At 41.7% G+C, this 12,395-nt stretch overlaps 2 protein-coding genes across 4 annotated transcripts in view; one reads left to right on the top strand and one right to left on the bottom strand.

The window, feature by feature from the left end:
- Window positions 1–11,222, top strand: part of LOC309639982 (uncharacterized protein) — a 90,653-nt gene extending 79,431 nt beyond the window's left edge. Inside the window, exon 3 of the transcript XR_014251945.1 lies at window positions 6,539–11,222. The gene's annotated coding sequence lies outside the window, so the exon portion shown is untranslated. The remainder of the gene's footprint in view (window positions 1–6,538) is intronic.
- Window positions 1–12,395, bottom strand: part of ATP8B1 (ATPase phospholipid transporting 8B1) — a 110,770-nt gene that overhangs the window by 37,661 nt on the left and 60,714 nt on the right. For 2 of the 3 annotated variants that reach the window (XM_082417949.1, XM_082417950.1), the window contains exons 3-6: window positions 4,944–5,041; window positions 3,159–3,272; window positions 1,470–1,568; window positions 1,294–1,355 (exon numbers count right to left, since the gene is read on the bottom strand). In XM_082417949.1, coding sequence (XP_082274075.1) covers window positions 1,294–1,355; window positions 1,470–1,568; window positions 3,159–3,272; window positions 4,944–5,041 — 373 coding nt within the window. Of the gene's footprint in view, window positions 1–1,293; window positions 1,356–1,469; window positions 1,569–3,158; window positions 3,273–4,943; window positions 5,042–6,158; window positions 6,288–12,395 lie in introns of all 3 variants that reach the window. The other variant, XM_082417951.1, reaches the window with a different exon arrangement.

The raw sequence follows: 12,395 nt of genomic DNA, 5'->3' as shown, positions 1-12,395 counted from the left end.
TTCAAGGCTACTCAGAGCTACTCTTTACCAGTGTAGTCAGCCGGGCTGTGGGCTAAACAGGGCTCTGTGGGCTAGCTATGAATCTCACCACCATCCACGACAGTGATTCTAAGTGACTTGAAAGGTAACCTTTGGAACAGAATCTATTTATTTGGAAGGGGAAAAAAAAGCATCTAAACATATTTATAGATTGAAATAGTCTATATTCAAAGTAGACACCATTGAAGCGTGGCTATAACTCGGGTTTTTTCCTCAGTGTTGACACACGAAACGTCTTTGAATTGGGCCTTAGTCACTATTTTTAGCACTTGAATTTGTAGTTCTGCCTCGAAACTCTTGCTCAAAAAACGACTCATCACTGGTCCCTGAGTTGGCACGTTGGTCACCATTGACTACATTACTTTAGCAAACATTGACGAGCACATTGTGTGTGCTGGATGCTCAGGTGGACACAAAAACAAACACCACCAGGTGCAGTCTCCCCAAGAAACTTAGAGTTCCAGACAGATGAGACTTCCACACAAATAATTCTAATGAAATTCTGATCATAATAAGAAAGATGAAAACAAAACGCTCTAAAAACACAGCGAGGGACTTCCCCGCTGGCGCAGTGGTTAAGAATCTGCCTGCCAATGCAGGGGACACGAGTTCGAGCCCTGGTCCGGGAAGATCCCTCACGCCACGGAGCAACTAAGCCCGTGTGCCACAACTACGGAGCCTGCGCTCTAGAGCCTGTGAGCCACAACTATGGAGCCCACATGCCACAACTACTGAAGCCCACGCGCCTAGAGCCCGTGCTCCGCGACGAGAAGCCACCGCAATGAGAAGCCCGCACACTGCAACGAAGAGTAGCCCCCGCTCACCTCAACTAGAGAAAGCCCGCGTGCAACAACGAAATAAATAAATATATAAATAAATAAATTTATTAAAAAAAAAAAACAACAGAGTGAAGGAAGAAATCACTGTAGCTGGGGAGTCAGGAAGGGTGTCAGGACATCCGGGCAAAGCCCTGGGCAGCGTAAGTTTGGGAAGAGCAGAGATGGAGCAGCACACGCCAGGATGACGGGCTGTGTAAACACAGGAGTGCCGAGGACACAGAGCCCCACCAGGCAACCGCCTGGACCCCAATTTGCGTATAGCTTTGTCTTAGGAAGTGAAGAGAGGCCTTTACAAGGAAAAGGTTCATGCACTGATAGACTTCCAAGTTCAAATAGTTATCTCTGAGGATGTTTCTAGATGTATTTGTACATTACATCCTTGGAAGAAAGTCACACATTCAGAAAAGCATGGTACCTGCTATCCTTAATGACTTCACACGTCCTATTGTTGATTTCGTTGTCCATTTTATGGCGAGCCTTGAGAGGAGGGATGGGAAAGGTTATTTTAATAATCTCAAAATGTCAAGTATTAATGCCACTTGAAAATATGCTTGCAGCAGTGGGGAGGAAGCTGCACAAAAAAATCCTTACCACATCGTCCACGAGGTCTTTGATGGCCGTGACGCCCAGCACCACAAGCAAGGGCACCAGGGTGGTGTACCATGCCAGGGTCGTGATTTGAGGGATTGCCTGAAAGAGATAAAAAAGAAGGCGTGCGTGTGTGCCCAGGAAGGCACAGCTAACCTACAGGCAACTGCTAATTCTAAGCTTGTTGATTCTAAGGTTAATCTCCATTATCATCCAGGCCTGCAGCCTGCCGAGCAGGCATGAAAAGGTGCTAAAGCATCCAGCTAACCTTTCTTGTGCCTCCCTCTCTCTCTCTCCCTCTCTCTCTCTCTCTCTCTCTCTCTCTCTCTCACTTCCGGTCTCCTGGGACACAGCCCAGAGGACAGTGGCTCCTGGTCTCATTATGGCTTTCACTGGACACCAAGGAAGCTTTGTAACATGATATCTAAGAGAGAAATGCTCCAAACCTTTTGTGAAAGTCATAATTAACAACGGGCAGGCACTGTAGGATCCCAGGGAGAAGTAGTCCTTTAACTTCTAGGGAATGCATACAGCAGGCTTTACACTGCTGGTTGTTCAGCAGTGGTCTCTGAGGGTCCCATGATGGAGGCAAAAATGGCAGTAGATAGTGGCTGGCTCCGGATTGGGTGGGGCATCTTTGGGACCATTAGGAGAAAGTGCTCTTCATGGTCCTTGCTATCAGTCTAGCCAAGAAAGAGGGTGGCCTTGCAGGAAGCCTCACATCCATCAAGATGGCCATCAAGTTGGAATAAAAGATTGGGAAGCAAGTAAAGAGCTCTTGCAACCATCCTATTGATCATCAGGCCATATCATGTAGTGGTTAAAATGACAAGCTTTGGAGTCAAACTCCTGGATCCAAGTCCTACCCAGCCTCGCCACGTAGGGTGATAGGACTTGAAGCAAGTTGCTCTACCTCACCAGGCTTCAGTTCTTCTCTGCAAATTGAAGGTTATGATAGTACTTAACGAGCACAAGAATTAAGTGAAGTAACAGTGCAAGGAAAGGGCTGTCTAAGGCTATTACTAGTTCCCTAATTTGGATCACTGTACCTTCAGAAAAGATAATTAGGGGATGGTTAGAAGAGAGAAAGCTCATTTCCCACATTATTATCAATATGTGGAACTCCCCTTTTCCCTCTAGAAGGAAGTAAAGGGAAGGTAGCACTTTGCTCTCCAGATAAGTGAATTCCTTGCCACGATTAAGATAAAAAAAAAAAAAAAACCTCAAGAAAAGATTAGGCCTTTCCAGTAGTGTAAAACCAGTTCACAAAATAATTTGAGGATTATGACCAAAATACTAATAAAAATCAACAATATTTTGGCATCCAAATAAAAAAAAAAGGCCAACCATGAAAAAATGGATTTAATTTTAAGGTACGATTATTTTACAAAGTGAAGATTTTAACTTTACTCACTTCAGGGAAACCAGTTTTACCACTGACATCAGTAGGAAATTGAATTTTTTTAAATACAGAATTAAAATAACATTTCCGTTTGCTCCCATTCTCTGTTCATTTAACATTGTTGAGCTGGTTCTGTCTATAAGGCACTTTCCCTTACGTGCAGAGCTCAGACATCCATATAGAAAACTTTCAAGATTACTCAGATTTTATATGCAACTTAAACAATAACAACCTGAATGTTATTAAGTCACCATAATTCAGAGCAGATTTAAGATATCAAAGGGTATTACCTGTAAGATAAGAAGGACCAGGAAATAGAAATTGGCTGCTCTCTTAAACTGCTCAAACAAATTCATTGGTAGAAAGGTAAATGCATTATACTTGTATGTTCTAATTGCATTATTCTGTTGGAAAAAATGAGAAAGTCACACTTAACACAGTGTCACAATGTATATACACCTGCAAAAATCACTAAGCCCTGTAGCCTACAGGGACCAAGGACGTAATCTGTCAGAAAGATACTGAGATTTCCTTTAAGCTTTTACTTCTAACTGGGCCTCAAGATGACCCCTTGGAGGCTTATGTCAGAGACAGTAACAAGATGCAGACATTTCATCTCAAAGGTCTCTGTGGCAAATCCGACTGTGACCAAATTGATGCTGCTGTTGGGTCCCTTGACCCCTTAGAGCCTCCTTGAAAATGCGGCAAAGATGGGAAGAAAATGGGAGACGTCAACATGGGGGAAAAAGGAACATTCTTTTACTTAAGAGGGATGGAGGCTGTGTAAGAAAAAGAAATGGGTGTGGTTGAGTTGTGTGCGCCGAAAGATATGCTCAAGTCCTGACCCCGATACCTGTGATGGTCATCTTATTTGGAAATAGAGTGTTTGCAGATGTAATCAAGTTACAGTGAAGTCATGCTGGATTAAGGTGGCCCTAATCCAATGACTGCTGGCCTTAGTAGAGAAAAGTTGGGCAAAGACACAGAAACACACAGGGAGGCCGTGTGAAGACAGAGGCAGAGATTGGAGTGATGCGTCTACAAGCCAAGGAACACCACGGATTGTCAGCCAGAAGCCACAGGAGAAGTTTGGAACAGATTCTCCCTCAGATGCTCCAGAAGGAACCAACCTTGCTGACACCTTCATTTTAAACTTCTGACCCCTTGAATTGTAAGAGAATAAATTTCTGTTGACTTAAACCACCCAAGTGGTAGTACTTCGTTAGAGCAGTCCTAGGATCTAACAGACAAACATTTCAGCCCAGACGTAATGGGGGTTCTTTATATTTCAATGATAATAAGCATTTTTGAGGTGAAAATATCTTCAAAGTCTCTAAATCCATCACAGGCAGAGGAGGGGGAAATAAGTTACTAAGATTCCTTTCGAATTCTTATTACTGTCAAAAACAAGGCTTCTGTGATATATTACTGTAGATTCTTTTATAAAATATTTTTAAAAGAGCTTTGTACATACAGAGGGGAAATTTCAATCTACACAATTTTGTTTCGTTTTAAGCCACCCCCAAACACCCTTAAGGTAGTTAATCTTAGTGTGATGAATAAAAATGACATTCCAGGAATCTAAAATATGACACAAATGAACCTGTCTAGGAAACAGAAACAGACTCACAGACCTAGAGAACAGACTTGTGGTTGCCAAGGGGAATGGAGTGAGAGTTTGGGGTTAGCAGATTCAAACTATTATATATAGGATGGATAAACAACAAGGTCCTACTGTATAGCACAGGGAACTATAGTCAATATCCTGTGATAAACCACAATGGAAAAGAATTTTTAAAAGAATGTGTGTATATATATATATATATATATATATATATATATATATATATATATATCTGAATCACTTCGCTGTTCAGCAGAAATTAACACAACATTGTAAATCAACTATACTTCAATTTAAAAAATGACATTCTAGAGAACTAATGATGATTATCAGTAGCCCCAGGCCAGGGGTTACATGGAAGGCAGGTGTCACACAAAGCCAGTAAGCATGATGGCTATTGGGAAAAACTGGCTTTTACTAAAATTAATTTAGGAAGTTAAAATCAACTTACCGCATATTTGCTCTCCTTAATACAAAAGAACTTTGTGTTCATAAAATGAGGTTGTTCGTGGAAGTGTCGATCATTTGCTTTGACTTGCCATGTACAATCTTTAAAAAAGAAAGAGAAAAAAGTCCATCAAGTAGAAAATTCGCATGTTGCTATGGGTTGAATTATGTCCTTCCTAGATTCACACACTGAAGCCCTAACCCGATCCTGTACCTCAGAATATGACCTTATTTGGAAATAGTCACTGCAGATACAATTAAGTTAAAGTGGGGTCATTAGAGTGGACCCTAATCCAATATGACTGCTGTACTTATGACAAAAGAAAATTGGGACAGAGATACCCATAGAGGGAAGACAGTGTGAAGTCACAGGGAGAAGACAGCCACTTACAAGCCAAGGAGAAAGAGGCCTGGAACAGATCTTTCCCTCACAGCCCTCAAAAGGAATCAACACCGCAACACTTTGATCTCAGACTTCTAGCCTCCAGAACTGTGAGACAAGAAATATCTGCCGTTCAAGCCGCCCAGTTTATGGTACTTTGTTAGGGCAGCCTGAGCAAACCAATGACCATGTTGTAACTGGACCCACTGTTCATAGAACATTCGATTCTAAAAGAGAAATCCTCATTTAAACATGGCCCGAACAAAAATCCCAGAGCTCTACAAAGTGACAGCTAAATTATTACTTCAAACTCATTTACTTGGTTTGTAAAATGTATAACCCATTACATACTTAGTGAATGAATAAATCAAAGAAAAAGGGTATCGCCGACGAATTCAACACTTTTGAGTCCTGATCATAGATCGGGGTTGTGCACGGCTTTATCCTGATGGCCAGCATCTGCTGCTGTCTTTCTAAGTTCATTCCATGCACTTAATGTCACATCTACCACTCAATCGCCAGTTCTAAATTCCAGGGAACTTTAGAAAGCCCTCGGCTTCTCTGTTGCTAGAGGGAACAACTCTCAGGCGATAGGTTCCCATAAAACCTCTGACAGGCTGGAAGGACCCTCCGAGGACATGCTTGCCGACCTTCTGAATGAACAGGAAAGGTAAAGTTCACAAACAGTGAGATATAGTTTATCTCTAGCCTGATTCCTTTCCATCTCAATGGTGGAGTCCAGCTCCTAATGGAAATTCCAGCCAAAGGGACCTTCCAACCTAGAGATGACTAGCCTGGCAGTCAGGCTACAGTTGTAGGGAAGAAATTTCCACCCACCTGTTCTGTCTTTGCCCATCTGCTCTTGACTTCTACTGTCCCATGATGTATGGCTCTAAAGAGAACATTTGTTCAGTGCTTAGTAGGCGCCAGGCATCATGCCAAGTAGTTAATATCTCAGTTTTACAGCTGAGGAAACGGAGGCAGAGACAGGATTCAGGGCGAGAATCAGAATTCAAAGTCTGGCAGTCTGACCCCCCAGCCAACCTCTCCATCCACCTCGCTCTACTGACTGGACTTTCTTTTGTGATTTATGCTACAAACCACCATGAGAACTGCCTTGTTAGTGAGCAGACTTTGGGGGGGGGGTGTCACTTATCAGTATAGGGTCAACCTTTCCACTGTTACCTAATATCAGGCTGTGCTTCTTCTCCTAACAGGAAGGCATAAGCTGTCACCGCTATGAAAGCTCAAGACAAGGATATTATAACTTAGGAAGAAAAGTTCAGGAAGCACCTTTTTGGCATAAGGTCCCCCACTGACTGTGTGTTGGAACATGCACATGAGATGAACTTCCCTTGTGTGATACACACGAGAGTGGGTGAACCAGGTGTTGTTTTTTATTTTCTCCCACATTACTCTTTTTTTAACTTTTTTATTTTATTTTTTGTATTTTGGCTACACTGTGTGGCATGTGGGATGGTTGCCGGACCAGGGGTCGAACCCAGGCCGCCGCGGTGAAAGCGCCGAATCCTAACCACTGGGCCACCAGGGAACTCCCATGAACCAGGTCTTGATGAGCTCCTCCTTCTTCTACTGACAAAGAAGGGGATCAACAACTCATGAGACATTCTTTTTGGAGATGGGATTATATTAGAGAACATTTACAAGTACAGGATTATAAGATTATCAACCTTATGACTACAATTATAAAAATTTAAATATGCTTTAGAAAAAAACATATTTCATTTTTTAATGATTCATTTTCTAGACTTCTACTTCAAAGAAAGTACGTATAATACTGCAAAAGGAACAGTTGTGGACTACTGAAGAAAGCAAATAATTAACCTTATGACTTTTTAAAAACCACTATACCATTATTGAAAATTTCTCTTGCATCATTTGGACTGCCATTCATTGGGTAATCATAACTGTTATGTCATTACAAATGGAAATGTTCTAAGCATCTTTTTAGCTTACATGCAATATTATCAAAAGGGAAAATTTTAATGGAACTGCACGACAGCTCCTAAGGGCTGTTAGAATGTGTGCAATCAGAACATTTCTTTCGACTGAAAAAGGAGATCGAAACGAAAGTAGGTAAAAAAAGATATTTTATAGGGTAATCTTGAATCCATTCTATTTTATGGTAACTTGCAAATTTTTAAAGGTTTAATTTGGCTCCCAGATGACTTGTAACACATCTCTGGTCACCAGTGTTCTAGAATACCTCTGAGAACTGCCGTTCAAAAATTCAGCAAGGTTGAGAAGAAAAACAGACAAGATTCCTCGAGAAGGGAGAAAAGACCAATGAGACGGGATAAAATCAATCTCAGAAGTGCTCAAGAGGAAAGAATAAGCTGCCCTGTTAATGAGTTGGATTCTTCGTCCCCCTTGTGGCTCTTTAAATTTGCTTCATAATTAACTCCTCCAGCCAGTGGTTCCTCTGTCTCAGCACAACCCCCTCATTCCCCAGCCCAGTTTGAACTGGATGCCTCAGATAGAGGGTAGTATCTGACCTCAAGTAGGGGCAGTGAAGGGTCTGCTAGAAATGACCTGGGTCTCTTAATTTTACAGTTTGAATAACACGTTGGGGAGCTTGGAGAAAGTAACTAGTGTCTTCGTCTACAATATACTGAGCTTAACGACAGGAGCATTTGTAGTTAATTTCAGAAATATGATTGCAGTCAAGTAATCAATAACCCTATTTCTAACAAGGTTCCTTGTTTGGCCTAATTCAGACAAATCAGCAGGCAAAGAAATTGATTCCTTTTCCTGATACTTTCTTGAGTTTCACACTAATTGCTGGAAGAATATTTCAATCAGAGACCATAAAGAAAGTGAAACGTGTTCTGTGGTCAAATACATTTGCAAAACACAGCATCCTACATCCCTCCCTTGGATATTCAATAGACCCACTGGTGTATTAAAGGCTCTGAGAAGTCCTGTAGTAAAGAAACATTTAATTTTATTTAATTCAATCTTTTCAAAATTAATGTGACCACAGGCACATTTTTAACAATCACAGAACACCTATTAATATGGTTTGAGAAATGCTGTGCTAAAGCACATGCCTTTAGGAAAGGTAGCAAAATGACACTTGGAAATTTGTGGTTTTGATCAAACATTTACCAGGTACCCAATTAAAACAGAGAACCTTACTAGACACTTGGACCACAAGGCTAATTTATAGAAAAAGTAGGAATCTTGCCCCATTTTCTAGAATGGAAATATTGACCAAGAAAAGAGAAGAAGTAATACACTAACCAGCAAAAAATTCACCTTCACCATATGACCCTTTGGTTAAAAGCTAGAGAGAAATCAGCTAACAAAGGTTGTGCCTAATAAAATCATCAATGCATGTTGCATTTACCATCAGCCAGCTGTGGCTCAAAAATCATCAGGTAAACGTGTATTTAATGCATGTAAATATGGCTACATGATATTGGGTTTTCCCAGGGTCACCAAGTCCTTTGATCATCACTATCAAGCAAAGAAAGTCAGCTTCGCCTGGCCTCTCATCCTCTCACAGCTGATTCTGAACTCTTGATTTATAGACAACTCCGCAACCAAAAAGTTGCATTGGTTGGTACAAGCTGCAGCAAACTAGCAGAGTTAAACAATCAAAAGTTTAGTGTCAGAAAGGAAAAAAACAAACAACCCAAGAGAGAAATGGGTAAAGGACAAATAGACCGTTCATACACAGGGAAATTCAATGGCTCTTAAATACGTGAAAAGATACTCAAGTTCACCAAAAAAGAAGTACAATTCTTCAGTTACGTACCCATTTTTTATCCTATAATGGCAAAATAAACAGGCCCTCTTAGGTGGTCTCTGCGGAGAGCAATTTGGCCATATCTATCAAACTTTAACACAGACACACGCGCTGAGTGAGTGTATATATACTCTTGGATAAAGAAACAACATATCTCAGGGCTATTCAATGCATCCCTGTTTATCAGAAAGATTAGAAACAACCTAAATACCACCAAGAGCAGCTGGCTAAATATCCACACAGTGAAAGCCTATGTGGTCTGCAAAAAAGAATGAGGTACCTTTATGTGTCCTGATAGGGAAGATCTTCAAATTACACTAAGTGATAAAAGCAGGGAGTATCTACCATGCTTTCAGCCATGTGACATACAGGATGAATGCACAATAGGAATGCATGCATGCACACACGTGATTATGTGTATGTGTATCTATGGGTATATAAGGGCTCACGTTTGTAAGTATTCTTTGCGCAAGGAGTGTGTGTATATCTCCGGAAGGACCTACGAGAAATTGGTAACAGCGGCTTCTCTCTGGGAAAGGAAATTGCATGGCTGAGACACAGAAGAGGCAGGGAGGGAGACTTCATTTTCATTCTGCACCCTTTTATCATCAGCTCTATGTGCACGTATTACCTTTGGAAAAAAATATGTCTGCAGTTCAATTCCTTCCCTTTATAGGTTTACATATAAATCAAATAAGTAAGTTGCTTGACTTTCTTATGGTCATTATGCCATTATGTTTAATATTTTTAAAAAATATTCTAAAGGCAGTGGGATGGTGGGTGGGAATAAATCAAGAGAAGAGCATACAGGAAAAGATGGAAACCTATGCAGTCACGGGTAAAAACCACATCTACGTTCAACAATGAGTAAATCTTAAAAATATCTCAGAATAAAGCCACACACACACACACACAAATACATACTGTATTCCATTCCAAATCATTCCAAGTGTCTGATTCCATTTATACGCAAAGTTTGAAAACATGCAAAACTAAACTGCAGTGTTTAGGGATATATATGTAGGTGGTAAAACCATAAAGGAAATCAAGGGAGTTATTACTATAAAAATGAGGATGGAGGTTACCTCTGAGGAGGGAGCAGGAAGGGGTGGCTAGGACGGACACGGGTGGGGCTTCAGGAGCCCCAGCAATGTTCCTGTGCTGGACCTGGGTGGTACTTACACATGTGCTTACTTAATAATGATCTGTTAAACTATGTATTTGTTTTCTATGCACTTTTCAGTATTTCAAAAATATAGGAAAAGTAGATCAAAAAAGAGGCGAGAATAAAAGTAGTGACAGAAGGGAACTAGCCCAGGATGCTGACAACGGCCAGAACTCAGAACAGGTGAATGAGAGGCACAATGACCCAGCAGTGAGCCAGGCCAAGGTCTCCTGGGGGCTCGGGTTGGACATGACCTGGAGGGAGTCAAGTTGGAGGGGGAAGCAGATGGTATTGAGAAAAGTGTGTCCTGTCCACACCCAGCCCTGCTGCCAGGAGGGGCTCTACCTCTCTCAGGTCACGAATGCATATCGGTCACTGAGCTATATATGCGCTGGGTCCTTCCATTCTAACCTGGGTCCAGAACCATCAACAGGCCACAAGGGGTAGAACAGAAGGTGAGATTTAACAAATCATGAGATCAACCCTGCCTGGGAAAGTGAACGAAGTTCCTCCCCCTGGTGTCTTGGATTCTGGTCTTCCTAGATTAGGCTCTACCTCTATGTACACTCATAGTCTCTAGAACATATAGACGGAGAAAACACAGGTCAGCTGTAATCATGACATGTCTTGTAGCAGTGGTTCACAGAGTGAGGGTTCCAGACCAGTGGCAGCAGCGTCGCCTGAGAACTCGTTAAAAATGCCAATTCTCAGGCACCACCCCAGAACTGTCATATCAGAACTTCCAGGCATGGGCCCGACAAAGTGTTTTCACAAGCCTCCCCAGGTGATTCACACGCACACTCAAGTTTGAGAACCACTAATTTAAAATAAGGTAGAACTAGGGGTTAGCAGATGCAAACTATTACATATAGAAGGGATAAACAACAGGGTCCTGCTGTATAGCACAGGGAACTATATTCAGTATACTGAGATAAACCATAATGGAAAAGAATACAAAAAAGAATATATATACACACACACACACACACACACACACACGTATGTATGTGTAACTGAGTCACTGCTGTACAGCAGAAATTAACACAACACTGTAAATCAACTATACTTCAATTTTAAAAAAAGCAAAAAATAAGGTAGAACTAGAACTCATTTCAATGGAAACCATCTCTCCATCAGACACAATCCCTACCTTGAGGAGCCCATTGTCTCTCCATGGTAGGCGGGAGAGATACCTAAACACATACAGGAGTGAAGACAATGTATAATGTGGAAGAAAATGTAAGGAAAGAGCTAAGCCCTTGGCAGGACAGGAATTCTAAGTAGCAGCAGTGAATCCGGCCAGGCTGTGGTGGCGTCAAGAGGTACCTTTTTGGAAGAGGTACCTCTCGAGTGGACTCTTAAAAGCTACCCCCAAATCACGCCTGTACAGGGAGAGGAGAGGGGTGAAGGGCATTCCAGGCATAAATACAACAGCAGTGGCCAAAGCACAAAGGCAGAAAACAGCCTGGCCTGGGTTCACACGTGAAGAGCTGGGTGTCAGGGGACCACAGGAAGGACAGGAGATGAGCTGAGAGCCAGTGGATTGAGGGGGCCTGGTACGGCAAGCAGAGGGCAGGGGAGATCCACCGGGGGCTTCAGGATGGGAGTGGCACGGCCAGACCATGGTTTGCCCGGGTCACAGTAGGAGCAGTGCACAGGATACATTTGAAGGGAAGAAGTCTAAAGGCAGAAGACAACTGCAGTCATGGAAGGGAGAGTTGATGAGAGCCTGACCCAGGGCTAAGGGGACAGAAATGGGGAGAAGACAGATTCAAGAGCTATAGGACAGCTGACTAAATGTGGGCGAGAAAGAATGAGGAATAAAAATGAAATCAGGAGAAAGACAAACAGCATATGATATCACTTAAATGTGGAATCTAAAAAAATGATACAAATGAACTTATTTACTACACAGAAATAGACTCACAGACATAGAGACAAACCTGTGGTTATCAAAGGGGGAAGGTGGGGGAAGGATAAATTGGGAATTTGGGATTAACAGATACACACTACTATATATAAAATAGATAACAAACAAGGACCAACTGTATAGCACAGGGAACCATATTCAATAACTTGTATTGTAATAACTTATAATGGAAAAGAATCTGAAAAATAATATGTATACATATACACC

The sequence above is a fragment of the Balaenoptera physalus genome (assembly GCF_965194825.1).
Source record: "Balaenoptera physalus genome assembly, chromosome: 12".
Taxonomy (NCBI): domain Eukaryota; kingdom Metazoa; phylum Chordata; class Mammalia; order Artiodactyla; family Balaenopteridae; genus Balaenoptera; species Balaenoptera physalus.
The sequence above is the reverse complement of the archived record's forward strand: the minus strand, read 5'-3'. Positions and strand labels throughout refer to the sequence as shown.